This window comes from Cucumis sativus, chromosome 7 (genome assembly GCF_000004075.3).
Source record: "Cucumis sativus cultivar 9930 chromosome 7, Cucumber_9930_V3, whole genome shotgun sequence".
NCBI classification, from domain to species: domain Eukaryota; kingdom Viridiplantae; phylum Streptophyta; class Magnoliopsida; order Cucurbitales; family Cucurbitaceae; genus Cucumis; species Cucumis sativus.
Window position 1 is genome coordinate 17,229,560 of NC_026661.2, and position 25,511 is coordinate 17,255,070.

At 32.0% G+C, this 25,511-nt stretch overlaps 2 protein-coding genes and 1 long non-coding RNA gene across 4 annotated transcripts; 2 read left to right on the forward strand and 1 right to left on the reverse strand.

Moving 5' to 3' along the window:
- The first annotated feature begins 2,327 nt into the window (after positions 1–2,327).
- On the forward strand, positions 2,328–9,676 carry LOC101219904 (peptidyl-prolyl cis-trans isomerase CYP63). Of its 2 annotated transcripts, XM_004146913.3 has the most exons (14): positions 2,328–2,465; positions 3,060–3,139; positions 3,258–3,312; positions 3,661–3,749; positions 4,298–4,322; positions 4,427–4,465; positions 4,541–4,658; positions 4,830–4,990; positions 5,085–5,412; positions 5,507–5,655; positions 5,788–5,986; positions 6,144–6,485; positions 6,582–6,662; positions 9,067–9,676. In XM_004146913.3, the coding sequence occupies exons 2-14, from the start codon at positions 3,062–3,064 to the stop codon at positions 9,407–9,409; spliced, it is 2,007 nt and encodes a 668-aa protein (XP_004146961.1). In that variant the 5' UTR covers positions 2,328–2,465; positions 3,060–3,061; the 3' UTR covers positions 9,410–9,676. The 2 variants fall into 2 exon arrangements, with proteins under 2 accessions (XP_004146961.1, XP_011659271.1); XM_011660969.2 differs by having other exon boundaries at positions 4,427–4,658.
- An 8,924-nt stretch (positions 9,677–18,600) lies between these two features.
- On the reverse strand, positions 18,601–19,313 carry LOC116405129. The gene is made up of 2 exons (XR_004218225.1): positions 19,176–19,313; positions 18,601–18,991 (listed from the first exon to the last, which is right to left on the reverse strand). It is a non-coding gene; the product is annotated as an uncharacterized LOC116405129 (long non-coding RNA).
- LOC101220140 (calcium-transporting ATPase 12, plasma membrane-type) lies at positions 18,760–23,243 on the forward strand. Its single transcript, XM_004146914.3, has 3 exons — positions 18,760–19,433; positions 19,720–20,076; positions 20,589–23,243. The coding sequence occupies exons 1-3, from the start codon at positions 18,792–18,794 to the stop codon at positions 22,629–22,631; spliced, it is 3,042 nt and encodes a 1,013-aa protein (XP_004146962.1). The 5' UTR covers positions 18,760–18,791; the 3' UTR covers positions 22,632–23,243.
- Positions 23,244–25,511: the final 2,268 nt, after the last annotated feature.

Below are 25,511 nucleotides of genomic sequence, written 5' to 3' on the forward strand. Positions count from 1 at the left end.
CACTCTCTATCTTCATCGTTATTGTATTAAGAAAAGGTATTTAATTATTTATCCATGTATAAGTTAAGAATTCAACATCATTGTATAACTAAAGCTTGAATTTACAATTTTTTCCACCTTTTTTATGGATGGTTTTTTTAAATAAAATTTGTTGTACTTGATACTTAGCTTTCACAGATAACTTTATTTGTTGTTATTGTTTGATTTTTGGTGGATGTGTCCCTTCTGGTTGTTATGTAGTCATTTGCCTTATCACTCTTTTTTTAATGTGTGATAATAACATTGAGATTGTTCAATTGAAATAAAATTTAGAAAAAATGATAATAATAAAATGAACAATATCAAATATTGGTGCTAATATATTATAGTCTACAAATACTTATCAAAACATAGATTAGGAACCATACAAAAATTATAGTAGACAAATGAATTATCATGATCTATAATATCAGTATGTTAATATAATTTAAATAACTCAAAATAATAAATGAAATACTCTCTATATATATTATTTTATTTTAAAAATAAAGGCAAGAAAATGAAGAAAATTTAAATTATGGCTGGAAAAAATTAAGAAATTTAAAATTATGCCTTAAAATTAATCTTAAGTGAAGATTTGGTTGAAGGTTGGATTAGAGTCAAAGTTTATTGTTTTCAAACCTAAACTAAGATGAAAGTTCATGCATTATATATTTGTTTCATCCACTTTTATAACTTAGCGTTAAACAACACGATTTTAATATTTAATTATTTACTAGTGAAATTTACACATTTATCGATAAATTTAACAACCGACCTCTAATGAGTAAGGTGTCAAGTCAACTTCGTATACAATTCAATGTTAAGTTTGAGTCGAATCTCAAACCAAAATGTGAGTAGTTATTTGTTTAATTAACTTCATCCAAGTCTCAGATTGAAACTTTGTCAAGTAAGATTAGTTGCATTTTTTTAAAAAAATATTAATGACCCATCTACAATTGGAATCCACACTCCTATACAATGTGATTTTCTTGATACGAGATCTTTTTAATTTCAATTGAATTATGTGTCAAGCTAGATTCATTAAACTAACCTCAAGCAAGATGAATGTTCACGTAGATAAGTGTGATCATTAGATGTAGTTTGGTTAAATCTAGTTAAATCCAAGTTTGATGTAAAAACTTGGATCATCACAAGTCTACTCAATCTAATAAGATCTAACATCAAGTCCTAGCATGGAGTTTGATGTTAGCTCTATGGTCTTGTTTACTCAACCTTGGAGTTAGAGAAAAGTCTACTTTTCAATTTAATTTAAAAAATAAAAACAAATTTTTAAATACTACTTTTTCTTTTGGTTTTAAAATTTTGGCTTTAGTTTTTTAAATCGATAGTAAAATGCACAGAACAATTAAATGAATTTGATGGGTGAAAATAGTGTCTATAGACTTAATTTTCAAAACAACAAAAAAACTACTAAACAAAACCTTAGATTTTCAACTTTCTATTTGTAGGGTGCAGACCGGTAAAGTATGAGTAGGAAATAGTAATATTATAACGAATATGAAAAGTGAACAAATATGAGATAGTAGACAATGTATCGTAAAATCAATTTGAAAGAGTAATACTATTGTTAACTATAGTCGAAAATGTTAAAAAAAAAAAATCCTAATTTATTGAAAGACAACTGTTAAAATATAACAAACCTAAAATAAAGAGTAAGGAACTGTACATTTGGGTGTCTATTGAGATGTTGGATTTGTGGGATAACGTTCAGGTCGTTTGTCTGTGTCTAAGCCTTGGGAATCAGTGGGTTTGGATTTTGGGGTGTCATGGTGGTTTTTTAATTGAGGGTGTGTGGGATACTATGGGATAGCTCGGTGTTGCTATCATGTATTCTATGTGAGGGGAGTTTCAAGTCTCGTGATCATTTATTTTTTTCCATGTCCTTTTGGATGTGATATTTGGTCTCGTGTCCTTCAGGTTATGGTTTGGTGCTTTTGTTGTTCTTTCTATGTTTTTTAGCGTTTGTTGCTTTGGTATCTCAGTCTCGATGTGAGGTTCTCCTAGTTGTATAATAAATTGCCTTTTAAAAGAAATGTACATTGAAAAAAGAATATAAAAGAATATTATATTTATTGTATGAATGAAAATGACACAAGTTCTTTTATTATAAAAAAATAAATAACCAAAGTTTAAGGTTTGTTTTTAATCACGATAAGATAAACGAAGGTAATAATTTTATTATTTATATAAAAAATAGTATTTGCCTATTTATAATATTTGGTTATATTTCAAATATATATATTTTTATAGTTTTATTATTTAAGATCAATTTTCTCAATATTAATGTAATATATGAAATAAAGTTGAAGTGTAAAATGAAAACGCAATAAACAGTGAGATTCAAATACCAAAACCCAACTTATTTCGACGAAAGCTTAAGCAACTCGGCCGTTCCTCTTGGTGGAGTAAGAAAACTCTGTGAGGTAAGCTAATTTCGAGTTCTTATCGAGCCCAATCTTTTTCACATACGTTCAATCTAATCTTTACGTGATTTCGTTTGAGCCATAAAACTGCTGATAGCTATTTTTATTCGTCCATCAGTTACTAGAACAATTTCTGTTTCTACGAAGTTTTTTTCCTCTTTTTTCCACGAGAATTTGCATTTGGGAATTCCTAAAGTTCAAAGTACTTTTTGTTTTACGAAGTTAATCTCATCGGTCGAAATGGGTTTTGGTTTAGGGTTTAGGGTTTTGTGTGATTCTTGTTTTAAGACGCTTCTTGAGTTAAAGTTATGTATTCTTTTATTGGATTAGAAAAGTTTTATGCAATGTAATATATTGACATTGATTGGTGGCAGCCATGCATGATTAGGATTGATGCTTTTATGGGATCTGATACGTTTGTTAATTTTATTTTGCTTAAACTCATAAAAGAACCTACATTTGTTTTGTTGAATTATGTCTCGTGTATTCTGTATTACCCATATGTTGTTCTGAGAAATTTGTATATTTGATTGCACATTTGGATTACCCATATGATTTGGATGTACTAAATTATTCTTTCTCTGACGCTGCAAGTGATGAGCAAGAAGAAGAATCCTTTAGTATTCTTGGATGTTTCAATTGGTGGGGAACCAGTTCAAAGAATTATCATAGAAGTGAGTGAAAAGGCCCAAATAATGACCTTCTTAATTTCTTTGGGATCTCAGTTGAAAGGAAGCAATAATATTTTCTGTGCTTGATTGCTGATGACTTGTTTCGTTTTGAATAATGCAGCTCTTTGCTAATGTTGTTCCTAAAACTGCAGACAATTTCAGGGCACTCTGTACAGGTAGGTTTTAATACTAGTAAGTTTAAAATCTTTTTTCTGATTATTCAAGAGTGGTCTTAAAAAAAGTCTTAATCATTTTATATGTGATTTCAAATACATTAACAGTTATTTCTTGCTATTGGTACATGCCTGATATATAGAAAACAATCTCTGAAATTATACTTTTAGTGTTGTTTAGATTTGTCCAATAGTAGTTGACCATTGTAAAACGTCAATAACTGATTGATATATTTAATTTAGGAAAAGGTAAGATGGTATACTTTGGGCAGATATGTTTTTCCAATGACATTACCTGGCTCAGTAACTGACCAGTAAGAATCAATTGCCGTTCCTTTGTCTTCGATATAGGTGAAAAGGGGATTGGGAAGACTACAGAGAAGCCTCTTCACTACAAAGGAACATTTTTTCATCGAATTATCAAAGGGTTCATGGCTCAAGTATGTTACTTTTGTTCTTTTCTTTCACTCATCATTAAATCGTGAGCTTCCAAAAATTAATAAACAAATAAATTGTTTTGATTCTATTATAATCGATTCATAAATAAATAAATAAGAAATGATTTCTATGCACTTATTCTTAGATAAATGTTTTTTGATTTTCAAGTGATAGATAACTAAATAAAGAAAAATGCTCTTGATGCAGTTATTCTTTAGATAGTTGTAATGACTTGCTGTGAAGGTATCTATTTTGACGTGCTTGCACATGTCTTTGGTATGAGTGAAGAAGAATTTCAAATACGTCTCTCTTTTATTTTTTTGGAGGAAGCTGTTTATGGAAAATTTAAATGCAGCTTCCAGCCAAGCCTTTTTTCTTTCTCCAGAAAAGACTTCAAAGTAAATTAAACTTTGCTTTTCCTTAAATCATGCATTTGGACGTTTCTGGTATTACCATGTGGATTTATTACTTCAAAATATTAGGTATTCTAAACACATTCATCCTCTTAATATTTTTCTAGTACTAATTTCTTTTTCCTATGATCCTACAGGGTGGTGATTTTTCACGGGGAAATGGTATGGCCTTTTTTCTTGTGATGAACTGTTTGAAGTTTTTTTAAATAAAATACCGTTATTTGATGTGTTGGGTATCTAATGGACAACATTTAACTACATTGTAGGGACTGGTGGTGAAAGTGTTTATGGTGGAAAATTTTCTGGTATTTACCCAAGTACATTGAGCTCTTGTCAAAAAATATGTTCATTTTGTGATTGTAAAATTTGGAAAACTGCAGATGAGAACTTCAAGCTAAAACACGATGGACCTGGCATTCTTTCCATGGCAAACAGCGGTCCAAACACTAATGGATCTCAATTCTTTATAACGTTTAAGCCCCAACCTCACCTTGACGGGTAATGGGTATTTTCTTATATTCTCCTTAGGTTCTGAAGATTGATAATTTTCGAATTATCCTTTTGGCCCCTTCACCTTCTTGAAAATCAAGAATCAAACGGAAATGATACCACATTATTATATGTGGATAAGTATATATTTGTTTGACACTTACCTGCAATTTTGTACAGGAAACACGTTGTCTTTGGAAAAGTTGTGATGGGAATGGATGTTGTGAAGAAAATTGAGCAGATTGGAACGGCTGATGGGAAACCTGGAGAACCTGTGAAAATTGTAAACTGTGGTGAACCATCAGAGATTAAGGATGAAGCTGTGGTAAAAAAGGAAAAAGGTAGTGAACTAATGTAGGTTTTAATTGGATATACCAAAGCAAGAAATAAGGGGTTCTTCTTAATGCCTGTGCATGGTTCTTTGACCTTTTTCAGAGAAAAAGAAAAAGTTGAACAAGATTAAATCTTCAGAATCTAGTTCTGATGACCAAGGGAGAGGCAGACAGAAGAAGTCCTCAAAGGACCGAAGAAAAAAGAGGAAGAGATACTCTTCATCTGATTCATACAGCTCTGATACTGAATCTGATTCATATTCTTCGGATTCAGACTCATCACTTTCTGATTCTAGTTCCTCAAGTGATGGAAAGTACAGGAAGAGGAGATCCAAGAGAACAGCAAAGCCCCAGCATGGAAGGAAAAGAAAAGGCCGAAAAAGAGAGAAAAGAGGCCGACTGGGAAAGCGTTCGAAGCGCAAGGCTAAATGGTTTGTGTCATGTTTAGTTGGGCTTTAGCCTTATGCTTTCCTCTGTAATATTCTTTCAGTGTGTTTCAGGACATTGATAATAATTTACCTTCAGGAGCTCTGGGAGTTCAACTGACACGGGTAGTGAGAGTACAAGTGATAGCAGTAGTAGTTCTGATGGTGAAAGAGTTGATCATCGTGCCACTACTCGCCGCAAGATTAAGAATTCTAAGCATTCTGAGACTAAATCAAAAGGAATTACTGGTATGGTATCTCTTCCCACTCAATTATGATTTTTTTTTGCACAAATGAGATAGTAGGATTCATAACAGGTCCACATGTTACATCTCCAAGACTCATATTGCAGTATACACTCAAATGATTTGAATATTGCAGATGAGAAGGAATCCTTGAACCCGGTTACTGAAACCACTGTGGAAAAACAAAAAAGTCAGGACCTTAATTTACTACAGGAAGAAGGTGAACTGTCCCCAAAGCATGATGATATTCCAAACAATAATCATAAAACTGAAACTGAGAAACTAGAGAGATCTCCTAATCAACGTCCTGTTTCAGATGGCTCTAACTCCTCCAGGTTTCAACCTCATTCTCATTTCCTTTTATCTTTGTTCCTTTATTTCTGTTTTGTTTTTCTTTTTTATTTTTTTAAATTTAATTTTATTTCAGTTGTTCAAATTGTGCTGAGTTTATATACCAGCAGTTGCATGAACTTTTACTTGTGTGATCGACAGGAGCACTACACCTGAAAGGCCAAGAAACATCCCCAGGAGTAATCTTACCAGAAGTCCTGTTAAGACATTTGGAAATCCTGGGATGAAGTACAATGAGTGGAATAGGCCAAGGTCCTCCCGGAGCCCTGTTCGTAGTCCTATTAGGAAAGCTGCCGATTCTTCTGTTTCAAATCATGGTCAAACTTCATCAAGAAGCCATTCTCCAAATGGCACCCCAAAACGTGTTAGGAAGGGGCGTGGTTTTACTGAGCAGTACTCATTCGTACGTCGTTACCGTACTCCATCACCCGAACGTCCTCGTAATTATGGTGGTAGAAATAATTATGGAAGAAGTCATAATGGGTAAACATTTATACTTTTTATGGATAAATATTTATGTTAAGATACTAACTATTTTAAGCAAGAGTTTAGAATTTAATTATTTCATTTCATATGAAGGTATTCAAGCTACAGAAACAAACGTGATTGGTCACCTGATAGACGGTACCGGAGCCCACCTAGAGGCAGGAGCCCTTCAAGGTTTTCTCTCTCTTTTGTTTCTCACACACCACACACAAACACTGAAAAGTTGATGAATCCCTTGTATGGTCACCAATATCTTTTAAAGCTCAAGGCCGCAATAGTCTTTTGGGGCTTAAGCGCTAAGCACAAAAAAAAAAACATTGTTTTTTTACGAGGCACACTATATATAGAAGTACTACATTAAGAAGAGAATGTATAGTTGAAGTAGAAATATGAAAAACAAAGGCCCCTATACACAAGAATTTTTGCATTTAGGTTTTGTAAATTTGACTTTTTTAGTTAATAAAGAAGGAAAACCCTATTTATTATTATTTTTTAAAATAATGAAAAATCCCCAAGGCGCAGGGCTTTGGGCCTTGGGGGGTTTAAAAAAGGCGCACACCTTATTTTGTGAGCCTTGCAGGCGTGTGCTAGGCTCAAGGCCCTGTTGGCCATTTGCAAGGCTTAAGGCCTAGGTTTGGCACTGCACAAAGTAAGGCACCCCTCAGGCCCATGCCTTTTATGGAGCCCCAAGGCTAAAAAAAGCGTTTAGGAGCGTCTCTAGGTGCATAATTTCTCTAAGAGGCATAGTTTTGCAGTTTGGGCATCAGGTGTGCACTTTTTGTGAAGCCCCAAGACTCAAAGTCCAGGTCTTGTAGCTTTTCTATTATTTTTTAAAAATAGTAACAATTAGGGATGTTTTGTTCTTAATTAACTAAAAAAAATCAAATTTACTAAGCATAAATGCAATTTCTTTTTGTGTTGAGATCTTTTTTCTCTTCATATTTTTACTTCAACTATCCTTTCTAGTCAGTCCGCCTCACAGAAAAAATACTAACTCACGTTTTTTTTCCTTTCTTTTTTTGCCTTGAGTTTAAGCCTATGAATTATCATTACATTCTCTTTTCCAACCTGTGATCCTGTGGAAACCCAAAGCTACAATCCTTGGCAGCTTCCCGATAAGAACATCCACCACATTTTTCTTGTCTTCGCGACTCAGCCTCTAGGCCACCTAGATGAGAGTTTGAGAGCTGTCTCTACACTTGACTTCTTATATCCATTTCATCCGTTCGTCATTAAATCCCTTGAATTACATCCCAAATATTTTTTTTTGGGTCATTTAGCATATATATCCAGAATTAGTTGTTTAGCATATTTATCCAAAACTAGTCGTTTGGCATATTTATCCAAAACTAAGAAGCACATATATGGATACGACATGATACAAATGCGGTGACACTACGTTTTTTTTTTTAAAAAAAATTTACGATACTGACATGTTGAAACTTTCATTTCTAGAATATACATAATTTTTAAACAATAATTTAGGACACCATTTCCTGCAAGTTCTTGATCAATCACATTTAGTCATTTTTCCATTCCTTTTTGCACCATTTTTCCGATTCTCGCCTAGGTTGTTGTGGCTCTGATACCAATTTGTTAGGATACTTTCTAACAAGAACGAGATCTGAAACTCTAAAACCCTAAAACCAAGTATAGGACACTTGGAACCTCCTCTTGAGTACTCTCATCCAAGCCCTAGATCACTCCACCGAATGCCCCTCCTCTCACTTACCCTCCCTCTATTTATAAGTGATTGTAACCACCCTAGTAACCACACTTACACATAACTACTAGTAACCACACTTACACATAACTACTAGTAACCACACTTACACATAACTACTAGTAACCACCCTTAGACAATAACTACTTGTAACTTCCTATCTTATCCAATTACCCTTATACCCCTTAACTGACATCATACTAAGTATCTAGTACCGAACAGGACCCTTCCACCTGAAACTCGGTATAACCTCAACAATGGCAAAACAGAAACAGAGACCGTACTCTGACAAGACTATATTCAATATAGAGTCACGAAACAGCAAAGGAAAATAACAATGAACAAGACTAAGAAATTGTAGTAAAGACAAACGGCCAGCTCCTTTGAGAAGACTGGAAACTTCTCCTAAAAGCTCGAAGCAGCCTTTACCCAACATTCCCGGAAGCCTTTGCTTGTGTTATTCCCTTCTTGTCCTTTCTTTTACATGTGTGTAAAATTGGGGGTCTAACAGAATGCAACTCAAAGTCAGCAAGTTTATTCATTTGTATACTTCAAAAATTAGTTTGATGTATTTTGCTTTCAAATTTTATTATTTTTGTCATACATTTGTCTTTGACTTAGTTATGTAACAAGTGTTTGATGCATGTATACCAAATGTCGGTCCTATTTTGACATTGTACAACTGACGTTTAGCACATCTATTGCTTTAATAAGTGTTCAATACATGTTAAGCAAATGTTGAGAGTGTCTGCTTCTTAGATCCAAAATATTATTGTTGTTATTATTTATCAATACTGTATGAATCAGAACTATAATGATTAAAGAAAATTTTTGTTGCATTTCTTTGCCATCCAGATACCGAAGGAGGAGTCGGAGTGTTTCACGCAGTCCAGGAAGTTATCGTGGTCGTTACAGAGACCGTAGCAAGAGTCGGAGTCCAGTACGGAGTTCTAGTCCTTTGGAAAAGCGAACTCAAATAAGCGATAGACTAAAATCGCGTCTTGGACCGAAAAGCAAATTTTCCCCAGAGAAAGAAACTTCGCAGTCGAGGAATTATAACCGTAATCGTAGCTTGTCCCGTTCGATATCTCCAGATAAACATCGCACTGCTGCTGCTTCTCCCAGTCGGTCTAGATCGAGCTCCTTGTCTGGACAAAAGGGGTTAGTTTCCTATGGAAATGGTAGCCCTGAATCTTGATAAGCTTTGTATAACTATCTGCACGTTATAGGAATGGTAAAATCCTTCTCCTTCGTTTGATAGAATGAATGTAATTTCTTTAAGTGATTTGTTTGTTTATATTTGGGATTTGGTTTCTGTTTTCCTTTAGTCCAACACTTGTAAGGTTAGCAACATCTCATTTTGACCTTAATTTTGATTTGTTCATATAGAGCTGGCTGTACTTTCATCTTGTTGGTTCATAGATTAATAATGATTATGTTGAGGGAGAGAAGGTTTGGCAGGAAATTAGTTATTTTTATTTTTATTTCACTTTAATTATTTGTTGAATCATTGCTAGATATATTATAGTCCAATTGAACGACTCCTAGCTTTCGATTCATACCTTAAACTAATAGTTATATCAATTTAAAGCTATTTCATTGTATCAATTTAAATTTCAAACTTTATTTAAATTCATTTCTTTGTATCAATTTAAATTTCAAACTTTAAATGTGAGCGAACTTTTCCAAATACAAATTTCATAAGTTAAAGTTGATATACTAAGTTAAATTTGATATACTAATGAAAGTTCAAAGTTTAAATGGAAGCAATCGCAAAAATCACAAAAAGGTTGATATAATTGTTAGTTGATATATAGCGATGTTCTTTTAGAACAAAAGGTCCCAGGTCTAGAAGTATGGCATATGTTGTAGGTCGTGAAGTATGACATATGTTGTAGATCCGCTGAGGAGGAAGTAGTTGATTGGCTTGCTACTTCTAAGACATACTTTCTATTCCTACATGAATTAATCTGTCACCATAGCAAAGTAGCTAAATCCTAGTAGTTGATGAATGAGGCCGAGCCAACCTACTTTATTTAAGAATCTCTCTTTCACTAAAGCTATAATAGTAATTCCTTTAAGGAAAAGAAGCAAACTTGTAAGCCACGGAATTCACAAGACTAAGACTTATAACTAGATTTCTCTCTCGCAACTAATATGCGACAACGGATCAACGACATCAACTACCAACTAATAATAATGGATACACGATGTAGCTAGATTCTAGAACTGCAGATGTACTTAGGAGTGCTGCTTTGTCAGACCAGTAAGCTGGTTGGCTGTAAGGACTCTTTTGCTTGAAAAGTATTTCATTCCTGGTAAGAAAAAGAACCTAAACCCTGAAATGAGGTTATGCCAGTTAATACCAATATTCTTTATAAACAGACAAGCAATACTGACTTGTGAGGTGGGTTTATGCACACTCTGAGGATTAGGTATCTTAGATTCTTTTCGGGTGTGTTATCAGTAGCAATGTTTAGAGTGACAAGATTCACAATGTTTTTTTAAAGTAGTGTTCTGGATAGGGTTTGGGAGTTTACAACCCTTAAAGGTCTTCAGCCAAGCTTGACATTAGGATGTGCGACTTAGCTCTATGTACTTCTATTTCGATGGTCATCCCAAGTGGCCTCATTCAAAGCTGCAGTAATGATTTTCCCAGTCACATTATCTTTCGTCGTCGAATTGGGGCTAAACCTCCAATCTCTTAAAGGTTGGTCAATAATCAATTCCCTTTACTGGAACCTCTTTCAGAGCCGTCTTTGAAGATCTTAGAAATCCTAATATACTAGTGACTTTCTCACATGGAATGAACTTACGTCTAGACAAGTAATCTTTCTTTGTTGCGTCGTCTCAACGAGTTTCACTGAAATATCCATATTTAAAGAGAATTTGTTCATTATTGTAGCAATGAGCCTAGTGGGTATAGTAGTGTCAATGGACATCAAAAGCCCATTCAATATCATTTTGAGTTATGGACACATAAGGCCAAAACATGTGTGCGGGGCTTGCGACCCATCAACCGTAATGCTTAAGTTAACAATACTCTTGTAGTTACATAGGTAGGTATTTCAAGAAATTGCGAACTACTCTCTTTAGTACTCCTCTTTTATGTTCTACGATAATGTTAATGCTACGTATTTTGATTTGTCAAAAATTTATATCTTGAAATTGACTATCATTTAATTATATGTTTAACTCAGAAATTTGATTTGTCTCATCAAATATTAACTTGAAAAAAGAAATTGTCATCACCCAATTTTCTAAAACAGTTTGTGCAAAAACTATCAAAGAATTGAATTCAAACAAATTCAACCATTTAAAATTTAACAAAGTTTATTTAAACCAAATAGAACGTTTTAAAAATAGACCAACTAAAACCATACAACAAAAATATACAAACTTCAATGCACAACACATTCAATTTTAATATGTATACATTGATAGTTGAATATTATTCCAAATAATGTTAGTGAAAGTTTGTTAAATGATCCTAAACACAAAAAAAATTAAGTTAATTTTGATGAATATAACAAAAGGGTCCGTATAATAAAATAAAAAATCTCATTATATTTTCGTAAATTTCAAGTTTTCCCTTGAACATTGCGGATAAATTTTCACTCATTTTTCTTCTTCTTTGTGATTTATTCATATTCTCTTTGTCGCCACATACCCAAGACAACGTGGAGCGACCAACGCCCTTAAAATGATTAATTTTAAGAACAAAAAAAGAGTTACCACCAATCTTTTTTACAATTTGATTGGAAACTGAAATGATGTAAATAATTTTAAATAAAAAATGGTTTGCGAAAGAAACTAGAGTTAGAGTTCGAGAGTTATTTGTATACGGAGAATATGTTAGTCTCATAAACCCGTTTAAAAAACGTTGACCAAATTTAATATCTTGAATTGAAATCATTACTTAAATAAAATTTATTTAAAAGAAAACAACTTTTTTAATGTCCTATTCTTATTCCATTTCTCATCTCATCAAACATTTGAAGCAATGACCCCATAAAATAAGTAGAATACATTTCATTAATTAAATTATATTAAAGAAAAATTTCTCACCTTAAAGAGAATGATAAAATATTACAATTTCTCAAAATCTATCGTAGGTTAATCTTTGAATAATTTTTTTTTTAGAAAAACGTTAATTAAATTCATTTTTTCATGAAATCAAATATTGGACTCCAAAAAATATTGATCTCTCATCTCAAGAATCTATAAATAACGAATTTTCATTATTCCATCTTAGGATTTTTGTTTAGGTAAATCTATGTGAGTTATTAAGAAAAAGTTGATTCGAAAACTTTTTAAAATATAGATTTAACTTTAAACTTCGAAAAAGGTAAAGAGAAAATTTTTCTAAATGGTTTAAAATGAAAATTTAAGAAAGATTTCAAAATTAGTTGTGTTTTAAGCTAAAATATTTGTAAAACTTCAATAAATTTTAAATATATGTCAAATAAGAATTAATGTACAATATAACAAGCGAAATCAAATATGTCACAACAATTTGAATGAAGCAAATCACTCAAATTAAAGTTTTTTTTCTTTAAAAAAGTGTTGGGATCGATCTCGGACTCCTAAAGAATCGGTCTCCTCATCTTAAAAATTGAAATAACATAATCATAATATTTTTTTTTAAAGAATAAAGTGTAAAGATAAAAATAATGTAAAGAAATAGATCAAATTAATTAACTATAATGTAAATAATATCATAGTAGATAGTTAAAATAAATACAAGGTAAAATGTCAAATAAAGAATGATACACATTTAAGCACGTATAAAATATAAATAAGATACAAAATTAAGAAAATAGGAATTAGATGTGATAATAAAAAATATTGGAATTTTAATTTAAAAAACAAAAGAAAAAAATGAACGAAATACATAATCATAGAGTTTATAGTAGTAGTAATAATAATTATTATTATTATGATAGTAATAGAATAAATGAAGAAAAAAAATAAAAAGAGAACATAATAACAATAGAAAGAAATAATAAGAAGAAAAGAAGGAAGAAAGAAAAGAAGGAAAAGAGGGGTATGCGGCAGCCTTAACAATAATAATAATAAAAGTGAAAGAAAAAGACAAATAATAACATTGATAATAATGACAATGATAATACTAACCCATCGCTAATAAAATATTCTTTATCCCTCCTCTTTTCTCTTCATGTTTCATTTAGAAAAATAAACACCAAGGGTTAAAGATTAAAAAGATAACGATAGCAACAGTAAATAAAAATAGGAGTACTTGCAAAAATGACAAAATAAGTTATAATAATTAAGTCCATAGTACACACGTTTTATTATTTGCGAAAATGACAAAAACGAAACTCAGTCTACATATCAAGAGGTAAAATGTCACAAATGCCGTTGTTACTAATATACGTTTGATACATTTTATACACGTTTGATACACCTAATACACCTCTTGATACACTTGATACATCCAATACATTTGATTGATAACACTTAATGCACATGATACTCTTTGATACACTCGATATCGAAACATTACTATGTTTGATACACTGTAGATACATTTAGTATTCTTCACTTATATAATCAATTGATTAAATGCACTTGATATGCTTGAAGTTCTACTTATACATTTGATATACTATTGATATACACTTGTAAACTTGATTCATATACTTGATAATGATTCACTTTACTGATATGCTTTAACAATATATTGTTGATATACTTGATAATAATATACTGAGTTACATCATTCATATACTTAATAATACTCTAATGAATGACATAAAATTTGAAAAAAAAAAATCTATGTAGTAAAGTATATTAACCAATTAATACATATAATATAAGTATATCACAACATTGATATACAAAACTAAGATAAAGTAAAACAAAAAAATTAATGTAAAAAAATAAAATAAAATCATTTGAAATCAAATTCAAATTATTAGGATCTTAAAAAGTGGGAGCATAAATAAATAATGCGTAGGACATTAAAAAGAAGAAGAGAAATGCGTTATTGAATGGTAGTTTAGGAATAATATCAAATTTAAGATGGAGAAATAAAAGTTTTATCATAAAAGTGTTATATCATATTCTCACAATGTTATCGTATGCAATTTTCTATAAAAAAATATATCATTTTTTTATTTCTCTTTTTTTCTCTCTAATCTTTTTTAAGAGAGACGATAAATATTAAAATGTTTCTTTTTATAAATAATGATGAAAAAAAAAGTAGTAAAAGAAAATGATAACTTCTTTCAAACACATTTTTTCTCTCTCTACTTTTAAAATAAAGAAGAAAGGAATTGAGATACAAAATCCAAACCTCCAACTAAGCTTTATCATGGGATCAGGTTGCTTAGAAAATAAAGAGAAAAAAAAGTAATGAAATGAATAAATGAAAATCCACATTTTGGTAGAGAATCAACTTTTTTGTAAAGATTTTTCTTAAATAATTTTTTTTGACCAAAGATCAAGTGTACAACAAATTAAGAAAATTCAATAGAAATATAATATGTGATTTTGTGGAAAATAAATTAATATTTTTTTAAAATAATAGATATGCTCATTAGGGTTTTATTTTCCCCTTTTTATAAAAGATTTTTTTTACAAAAAAATGATATTATAAGATTTTATATTATTACACAATATTTACCTTTTAAAATAAAAATAAAATCTTTGCCATTATTTATTACTACTATTATATTTTTAAGAATAAAAAAAATTAGATCGGATAAAAATAGATAGTTACACTCTTCATATTATTACTTCTTCCTAGTATTCTCACTTGTTCTTGTTAGTTTCCTCTTCTAAAATTTCTTCCATTTTTTTTTTCTTTTTCATTTCTTCAAATTCCCATTTGGTAAATGATCTTCGTCATCTCTCATATATTTTCCTCGCAGATCTAAACAATCAGTGTACTATATCTAAATGATCTTATGGTTCAAGATCTTATACCAAATATAATAGATCTTGGTACATGATCTTAAATAAAAATCATTTAGATCTTGGCATACGATCATTTAGATCTGGTATAATAAACTATGTACTGTAAGACCCGTACCTAGAATGTAAGTTAAGAAATAAAATTTGCTCAAGTGTTCAATTTTGACCATTTGGACAAAGGTGTTTTGGTCCGTCTACGCGATTAAGAGGATAGTTCGCAAGAAAGTTTTGAGAAAAGAAGGATTTGCGATAAGACCTGTGAAGTCTAGGTGTTTACATGAGAAAAGTCTTCACGAGAAAGTTGGATAGTCCGCGAGAAGAGTTATGTTAAGCGGTTAAAACTAATCACGAAATGAAATTAGACGAGAAGAAAGGTTCGGTGAGAAAATATCAAATCTAATTTGACAAGGGTTATCATATAAGATGATTTAAGCATCACTAAGATAAATGACAATTTTAGACGTGTGAGGTTTTAGGTAAGAGCTGACAATTGAAAAAAGAACTAAGGATGACTAACTTGGGTTAATGAATAGTATAAATGGAGGATTTGGTCATTAAGTAAGCACTAAGATTTTGTTAAAGAGCTAAAGTGATGTGGTTTTGCTCTTGCGAAAAAGAAAGAAAAACAAGGTGTTAAGTAACCACGAGAAGGCTCTGCCAAAAGAGAAGGAAGAGGAGGATCTTTTGTAAAGTTTGGTGAGTGATCTTTTCTTAAAAGTATTTGCGGGTGCTTTCTTTCAAAATGTTCTTTTTAAAGTATTTATATGATTTCAAACAAAGCTTGATTTGATGACTATGATATTTATTAAGAAATAGTGTTCAAACCATTACTTGCTTCATTTGAATAAGATAACTGTTATGTGCATATAAGGTTAAAGACAACCATGTAGAAAAGGTCTTCATGGTGGAGTGATGCCAACCAATGTAGAAAAGGATGGCATGGTGGAGTGAAACCGGCCAATGTAAAAAAGGACTGCATTGTGCTAGATAGCTTGAACAATAAGGACGAATTTGTATGTTCTCGGATGTTGTTGATACAGTAGGCTAAACGCAGAGTAATGAGACCAAGCGTATTCATGATCCTTGGCAAAAGAAATTATTGTGATTAATGAGTGTTTATGCGAATTGTATATTGATGTGATTTTCGAGCTGATCTGATTCTATTGTAAAAATGATTATATGTGTTTCGATGTTTTACTAAATGATGTGTTTATTAATAAACTGATTTGTGTTGAAATTTATGATTTGACAAAAATGATTTATCAAAAGGTATTGTGAAAAGATTTTCATAAAATCTCACTAAGTCTTTTAGATTTACGTCTTAAAATTTTATCTTTCAAGATTTGACGTTAAGCCCGAGTAAGAGAAGAAGAAGGAAAGGGCCTACCAGGCGAGAAGCTATCAGGCGTTTTAAGTTTTAGTTTAAGTTGTATTGTATACTAGGTATGAAACGTCTATTGTTAATAAAGTTTAAGTTTTGGTTATATTGACTGCATTAGGTTTTATTGCCTAAAGCATTTTATTTAAAATATTTCACGTTTAAACAAGGTAAAGGATTTAAGATGAGTGTCTTTGGTGTTTAATCGCATCAGAGATGCTCAAGTTGCACAACGTCTCACAAGAAAAGCAAGAAGGTTTGTTGGGCAGGGAGTGACACGTACGATCGTGTATCATCATCTATACGATCATTTACTAAGACTTTTTCAAAACCGTCGTTTATCATGAACTAACAATCGTGTATCATGAACTACGCGTTCGTATATCATTTCCTACACAATCGCGTATCATAAAAGAAGAATTATGCGCTCACAAGTGGTCGATTAATCACATGTTGACTTGAGCATTTTTTATATTTTTTATTGTGGGACTACGAACTTTTTCTGATTTTCAAAATTGTTCTATACAGTGTAAATATTTTACCGAATTGTTATATTTTTAAAAATATCCAAAAAATAAATATTTTAACTATTAAATGCTTTGAAAAGCTGATAGACTAAGTACACACAATGGTTTAAAATCTAAATAGTAATTTATTCATATTTTCGTTTGAGATCAACAAAGATAGAATGGGAGGGAATTGAAACTACCAAATTTTAAATAATGAATAACAACAAAACGTGTTGTTCGAGGCTCTCCAGCATGATCGTACATGCTAAAAGAGAGAAAAAAAAGGGTAAGAGAATTAAGATAAAAAAGATAGTGAATGATTAGATTAGTGATATAGTGATGGTGTAGGAAGAAAGCGAAGGAGGAAGATGCAGAGAAATTGCCATGACATGACGTGACCATGTGAACTCAAAAGGACACTTTAAATTAAATTGTGATCGGAAGTTACGTTGTAATTTAAAATGTCTTTGTTTTTATGCCAAAAAACACGACTTTTTAAGTTTACTTTTCGTGCTGCCAACAACTGCAAACAATCAACCAAAACGTGCTCCCGCTTTCTCTTTCCACAGCTTCTCACCCAATATCAATTCTCTTTAACCACCACTTGTATCCGTTGAAATATAATTTTTTTTTTTCATTTTTCTAAGTTAGAATTTGAATTTAAAGTTCTCTTTCCAATAGATATATGTTGTTATAAACCCCTCTTTTTCGGAAGGTTCCTTTTTACGTCTTTAAATAAAAAGTAGTATGTGCTGAGCTCGTCTTTGATGATGGTATGTGGTACAAATACATGCACTTATTAGTATGTTAATATTTGTAAGTCACATCTTATGCTGGTTAAATAATTTCTTCCTAGAAAAGTTAGTGACAAAAAGGTGATTAATTTTCTAAAGTTTATGCACTAAAAGTCATACCAAATTGGAACAAATTTGAAAATTTGGAGAACAAAATTAAAAGGTTAACGATAAAAAAATGAGATTTCAATTGGATGTGGTATATCATAATATTAAATCCTTCATCCATTTAAAAGAAGGAAAAAAAAAAGTTCAAGAATAGAATTGAACTAACGATATATATAAATGTGTTGTGTGTGTATATCCATTGTCAATTGCGTAACACAATTATTGTCAGCCCCACTACTTTGAGCCATTCAAACTAAGAACTCAAAACTATTGCTAGCAACCTTAATATGAAAGGACCAGATTCATTCATCAAATTTAATGTGAAAAATAGAAAAGAAATGAAAAACAAACAAACATCTTTCGGCTTAAAGAACCCAACAAAAGAAAATTGAAGAATTTGACTAAACCTTCGTCCTGATCGGCTGATCCCCAAGTTTGTAATATAATAATATCAACAAGAAAGCTACATTCAAATCCAATTGTTCTTACCGTACATGTGTAGGAAGTTTCCAAGAATACAATTTTCACTCTGCCAATACAAACTTTGCTTCCTTTCCCAAGTTTATTTGAAACTCTGAATCAAAGAAATCAAACAATAGATTGTGATACAAGTCAATATCATCATCTTGAGCTTATCTCTCAAGTTTTGTTGTGCTTAAGATTTGAGTATAATAATCATTTATGTATGTTTCTTTGATTTTTATTTGAGCTACATTTATTAGATTTGACTACAGAAGTTATTGCTACAGAAGTCTTCCTTTATCAACTTGTAAGATATTGCTATATATAAGGTTTCATAAATCCACAAGATTAGACTTTTGGCATTTCACAAGGAAGAAAGAAGCAATAAGCATGGGGAAATACGAATCTACTTATCATGAGAGTTTGCTTCTCAACATCAGCATAGCTCGAAGGAGATGGAGATTTGCCTTTGCAGCAATATATTCAATCCGGGCCATGCTTTCTCTTGCAGTGACCAAAGGAAATGTCCATTACAATTTAATTAACTTTGAGAATGTGGAGGAAGATGATTCATCTGTTGAACAAATAATCTGCACCAAAGATGATCAGAAGAAGCTGATTGAAATGGTGAAGAACAAAAATAAAGAAGTTTATCATGAGCTTGGTGATGTTGCAACAATTGCAGCTTCTCTCGGAACAAATCCGGAGAATGGAATCAAGGACAATAGTGATGTCGTGAATGAACGGCGCCGAGTATTTGGTTCTAACACTTACCACAAGCGGCCACCGAAGAGTTTCTTTTACTTTGTTGTGGAAGCTTTCAAGGACACCACCATCCTCATTTTACTTGTATGTGCGGCTCTGGCGCTCGGGTTTGGAATAAAAGAACATGGACTACAAGAAGGATGGTATGAAGGAGGGAGCATATATGTAGCTGTTGCGTTGGTAGTTATTGTGTCAGCGATTAGTAACTTCAGACAGGAGGTTCAATTCGAGAAGTTGTCGAAAATAGGTAACAACATCAAAGTGGAGGTAAGTTTTTTATCTTTTCTTTTCTTTAAATTTTGTAGTCCAAGTCTTCAACAAATGTTGGTGTCTTAGTCATTAGCCTATGTGTATGTTGACAAAATGAAGGTAGTCTTTAAGTTGAGAGGGTATGGTGTATTTAATCTTTTACTGAATTTTTTTAACATTACACAGGTTGGAATATAAAACTTAGTTTACTACTCTAATGCTACGTTAAATTACAATTAGACCCAAAACCTATAAGTTGATAGGATACAGTGAAGTGAATCTTTTTCTCTTCCTGTCTCAACAGGTACTAAGAGATGGAAGGCGAATACAAGTTTCCATATTCGATATTGTAGTTGGAGATGTGGTGGTTCTAAAGCTCGGTGACCAAATTCCAGCTGATGGATTGTTTTTGAGTGGCCATTCTTTGCAAGTGGATGAGTCAAGCATGACAGGAGAGAGTGATCACGTCGAACTCAATATAACAGAGAACCCCTTCTTGTTGTCTGGAACAAAAGTAGTAGATGGCTATGGTCAAATGCTGGTGACATCAGTGGGAATGGACACAGCATGGGGTGAGATGATGAGCTCCATATCTCGGGATTCCGAGGAGCAAACACCATTGCAAGTTCGTCTTAACAAATTAACCACTTCTATAGGAAAGGTAGAGCTGAATCAACCCTAAAACCAAAAGCTTGAATTGATAGTTAACAGTAGATTATTTAGATGTTTGTTTTCTAAAACTATTGGTTCTAAAAAGCAAATAGTTTCCATTTATTCATAATTAAAAGAGTTGAATTCTTAATCAAATTTCAAAAACAAAAACATGTTTTAAAAAATATATTTTTAACTTTCAAAACTTGTCTTAGTTTTTAAAAACACGGAGAAAAAATAGATAACAAAATAAAAACATTTAGAAGTAAAAGGAGTATTTATAAGTTCTTACCTTTCAAAAGTCAAAAACAAAAAATCAAGTGGTTACTAAAGCGCACCTTAATTTTTTTTGTTTATACTCTACATTACTCTCACTAGATGGGCTTGAAAAGCACAAAACTATGAGTAAATGGACATGGCAAGAGTTTGAGCATAGGACTTTACTGTGGCAAATCACCACTAAAACCTAAAAGTTAATCTTAACGCTAATAGATTACAGTAACTTTAATTATTTATTTACAGGTAGGACTCTCAGTTGCTTTGCTGGTCCTTGTTGTCATGTTAGCACGCTATTTCACTGGAAACACAGAAGATGATTTTGGAAACAGGGAGTACAATGGTCGAAAAACAGATATAGATGATGTGCTCAATGCAGTTATCCGTATAGTTGCTGCTGCAGTTACCATTGTAGTGGTTGCAATCCCTGAAGGTTTGCCATTGGCTGTGACACTAACACTTGCTTACTCTATGAAGAGAATGATGGCAGATCAGGCAATGGTGAGGAAACTGTCAGCTTGCGAAACAATGGGATCAGCAACCGTAATTTGCACTGACAAAACAGGTACTTTGACACTAAACCAAATGAAAGTAACCAAATTTTGGATTGGCCAAGAATTCATTGAGGAAGAAAACTCTTCCAATACCATAGCAGAGGCTGTTCATGAGTTGATAAATCAAGGAGTAGGCTTGAATACAACTGGTAGTGTCTATCGACCTTCACCAGAATCCAAAACTGAAATCTCCGGCAGTCCAACTGAGAAAGCGATTCTATCTTGGGCGGTCACAGAATTCGGTATGGACATGGAGAAGTTGAAGAAATCATATGCCATTCTTCATGTGGAAACCTTCAACTCAGAGAAAAAAAGAAGTGGGGTTTTGGTGAGAAAATTGACTGATAACACAATCCATCAGCACTGGAAAGGAGCTGCTGAGATGATACTCTCAATGTGTTCAAGTTACTTTGAAAGAAATGGGACAACATATCCCTTGGATATTGAGACCCGAAGAAAACTTGAGAACATAATCCAAGGAATGGCAGCAAGTAGCCTAAGATGCATTGCCTTTGCTTATAGACAAATCTCAAAAGACGAGGAAAAAAATGGCATACCAAATGCCTCAAACACGAAAGAAGATGACTATACATTAATGGGAATCGTTGGCATTAAAGATCCATGTAGGCCAGAGGCGAAGAACGCCGTGGACACATGTAAATCAGCTGGAGTTTCTATTAAGATGATCACAGGAGACAACATTTTCACAGCAAAAGCTATAGCCACAGAATGTGGAATACTAGATTTTGATCACAACACTGCAAGCAAAGGAGAAGTAATAGAAGGTTCCGAATTCCGAAACTACTCGAATGAAGAGAGACTACGACGAGTTGATCAAATCAAGGTAATGGCAAGATCCACTCCGTTTGACAAGCTTTTGATGGTTCAATGCTTGAAACAGAAAGGCCATGTCGTAGCAGTAACTGGAGACGGTACAAATGATGCACCGGCTCTAAAAGAAGCTGACATAGGACTTTCCATGGGAATTGAAGGCACAGAGGTTGCAAAAGAGAGTTCAGACATTGTTATCTTGGATGATAACTTTAACACAGTAGCCACAGTCTTGAGGTGGGGAAGATGTGTATATAACAACATCCAAAAATTTATCCAATTTCAATTGACGGTCAATGTTGCAGCTCTCACAATTAATTTTATAGCAGCAGTATCAGCTGGAGAAGTTCCCTTAACAGCAGTCCAATTATTGTGGGTAAATCTCATAATGGATACATTGGGTGCTCTTGCACTTGCTACTGAGAGACCCAATGACGAATTAATGCAAAAGCCTCCCGTTGGAAGAACTGAACCCCTAATAACAAATATCATGTGGAGAAACCTATTAGCTCAAGCTTTATACCAAATAGCAATACTCTTAATTTTCCAGTTCCAAGGAAGCAACATCTTCGACATAAGTGAAGCAGTAAACGATACACTAATCTTCAACACTTTTGTCCTCTGCCAAATCTTTAATGAGTTCAACTCAAGAAAACTAGAGAAACAAAACGTTTTCGAAGGCATCCTAAAGAATCATTTATTCTTAGGGATCGTGGGAGTAACGGTTGTCCTACAAGTTGTTATGGTAGAATTCCTTAAGAAATTTGCAAATACTGTGAATCTAAATGGTTGGCAGTGGGGACTTTGCATTGCCATTGCAGCATTTTCTTGGCCCATTGGTTGGATTGTCAAATTTTTGCCCGTTTCTGATAAGCCTTTCCTCAGCTACTTCAAATGGTTCTAAGGGGTCATCACTCATCATTTTACTAAACCATATTCACCTTACTACAAAGTACAAAAACTTAAGAAAGTTAGATCAAACTCTTCCTTTGGCCAAATCCTTAGCCCCTTTATCACTACAATGCTATTCTACAGCTTATTTTATCACCTCCCTGTGGACAAAGTACCCAACAACACAGAGAGTTCAAAACAGATTCTTAGCCATTGGGGAGAGGCTAAGAAGCACCAACACTCTTAAGATGACCAAGTATCGGTGTCGGACACATTTCCTACACCGACACGTCTATTCTATCTTCTTAAAAGAATTTTGACACGGCTCCGACACAGCTGAAGAAACAAAAAAAACTCATAGAAACAGCCCATTAGTTCAGTCCAATGGCAATAATTATTAGAGTTTTTTTTCTCCTAAAACCAAAAGCTTCATGCACTCCACTTTATGGAAAGCCTAAATTACCAGGAGAAAGTGTCTCAAAACTAGAGGGAGCTTAGGTGTTCGATTGAGATTGAGTGATTGTTTGAAAGTTACTGAATTTATGTAATCATCACATATAAGTACTACGTTGTAATTGCTTATAATTTTTATTAGTGAAGTTATCTTTCTTAGCATACTCTTTCAGATATATGTGATTTACACCAAATTGGGTTAACAAACTCGTGTGTTTTGTTTACTGCTTGTCTTATATCTTGTGTTTGTGCATGAAATGCTACAATATCATAGGTGGCATAGTTATAATGGTGTAGACTATGCTTCCTCATTTTTCACAAGTTTTCTTGATTTCGAAAAGAATCAATTTAAAAACAAATTTTATAGGTTTCATTCCCTAACATTCTAGTTTTTTGAGTTTTTATTTTTAAAATAAAGCTTATAAACACTACTTCCACTTCCAAATTTCTTCATATTTACTTTTATTTTTTAACCCAAAGTAACTTTCAAATTCAACATTTGTACTTAAGAAAAGATGCAAAATCATGATAAGAAATTGGGAGAATACTCTCATTTTACAGGCCTTATTGACAAAATAATGGAATCAACCATCACAATTAAACACATGTGAGATCTAATAAGATTTATCAGCTATCGTCTTCAACTTCAACTTAGGACACATGTTGATTTTAAATTTGTCTCAAATATGATAAGTTGAGATTTTGTCATTAATTTCCACGATATGACATGCATGCATGACAACCTGTAAATTGGTCGAAACGTTCTTATTCCACACTCACCCTCATAGTATCATTTTGTCTGAATTTTCTCCCAAAGGCTCATCTTTTCAATCACCACACACAAATTTTGTAAGATCATGACTTGTTTCTTTCGAATTAAGGTGCAAAAAAATTTATAAAATACTTGTCAATTGCATTCATTTCTACTTAGTCTAATCACAAGTTAATTAGTTGGGGCAATTTTTTTCTTTCTCAAAATACATATTTTTCCACTTTTAGTTTAAAAGGATGAATTGATAGAGTGAATGTTGGCCGCACTTAAGTTTAAGTATTACTCTTTTAATAGCTCATGGTGTACATTACATGATAGCATACCTTTGACAAATAGTGATGAAGATATCTTTCCACTTTGAGGATGTAATAGTAATACTTTTCAAAGCTCCATTAGACCGTTTGCTAAGAAAAGAAAAATGAAAGACTACTATTATAGGAACAAAAGGTTTAAGTAAAATAAATATATAATTTATTTATTTATTGAAAAAAATCTATTTTCAAATATAACAAAATATAATAAATACTAACCAATTATAGTAAATAACATCATATATTGTCCAATGAATCATAGTAAACTACATTCAATCAATTAAACTAAAAGCATATAAAAATTTTCTTTGATTGATTTTAAGTAGTTTTACCCATACACGTCGTCCTTTAACCTTTCCTTTAGATTCAAGAAAATTGAAGAAATGGGTTTAAATCTAATGATTTGAATTTCAAAAAGTGATGTTAATTGTTTGTTTTGTTTGTTTGGGAGGAGAAGTATTTGGAATAAATATATTTAATATAGGCTTTTATCTATGAATGTGTTAAAAAGTAAAAATTTAAAAACTAAGTTGTGTAGTTTACTTTTAAATCATATAAAATCACGTGAAATCCAACTATTTTGATCGATAAACACAAAATTCGAAATAATTTTTTATGTTAATATTACTATCTTTACAACAAACAATGAAATTTATTTGGAAAATGTTATGAATTAAAATTTTTAAAAATCTTGAGATTCCAAACCGAGCATTTTAAGTTTTATAGCGTTTAGGACAAAGAAGTAGAGTTGTAAAGTTTTAAAAGGTGTAAATTCCTAAACCTTACAAATGTAAAAAGTTAATAAACACAAACAAATATTTTCTAAAACCGAACATTTTAAGTTTTATAGTGTAGACGAGTTCACAAGTCCACTTCTTGCACACCCAATGAACTCTAAAAGAGACTTATGAATGTTTTAAAATGTGTTTGGTCCGAGAAGTGTGAACTTCATTAATGTTTAATTGAACCAATATGTCGTTGAGTCTCACTATTAAAAAAAAAAAAAAGCTTTAGATTTAAATACTATTTTGGTTCATGTACTTTTTTCTTATTCACTCTAGATGAAAAAATTATCCGAAATAGAGCATATGAAGTTTCACTATAAAAAACTAGCTCGTTTTTTAAAATGTAGTTCAAATACTTTTTTCTCAAGATTTAATTAACTTTTTTTTTTTTCTAACTAATCAATTTGGGTTTTTTCTATATGTCTCACCACTTAGCTTTGCTAAAATTATTTGCGGGAATCTTATCTCTTTAAATTTTTTCTCAATTCGATTATCTTAACTAAATATTACAACAAATTATAACGTAGTTTTTCAAATATTTAGCAAATTTTTGTTTTCAAAAAATTGATAAA

Excerpts from the sequence above, each read along its gene's own strand:
- LOC101219904 (XM_011660969.2), top strand. The coding sequence starts at position 3,062 with ATGAGCAAGAAGAAGAATCCTTTAGTATTCTTGGATGTTTCAATTGGT. Across the intron at positions 3,140-3,257 it reads TTCAAAGAATTATCATAGAA|CTCTTTGCTAATGTTGTTCC; the intron begins GTGAGTGAAAAG and ends TGAATAATGCAG. Across the intron at positions 6,486-6,581 it reads TATGGAAGAAGTCATAATGG|GTATTCAAGCTACAGAAACA; the intron begins GTAAACATTTAT and ends TTTCATATGAAG.
- LOC101220140 (XM_004146914.3), top strand. The coding sequence starts at position 18,792 with ATGGGGAAATACGAATCTACTTATCATGAGAGTTTGCTTCTCAACATC. Across the intron at positions 19,434-19,719 it reads GTAACAACATCAAAGTGGAG|GTACTAAGAGATGGAAGGCG; the intron begins GTAAGTTTTTTA and ends CTGTCTCAACAG. Across the intron at positions 20,077-20,588 it reads TAACCACTTCTATAGGAAAG|GTAGGACTCTCAGTTGCTTT; the intron begins GTAGAGCTGAAT and ends ATTTATTTACAG.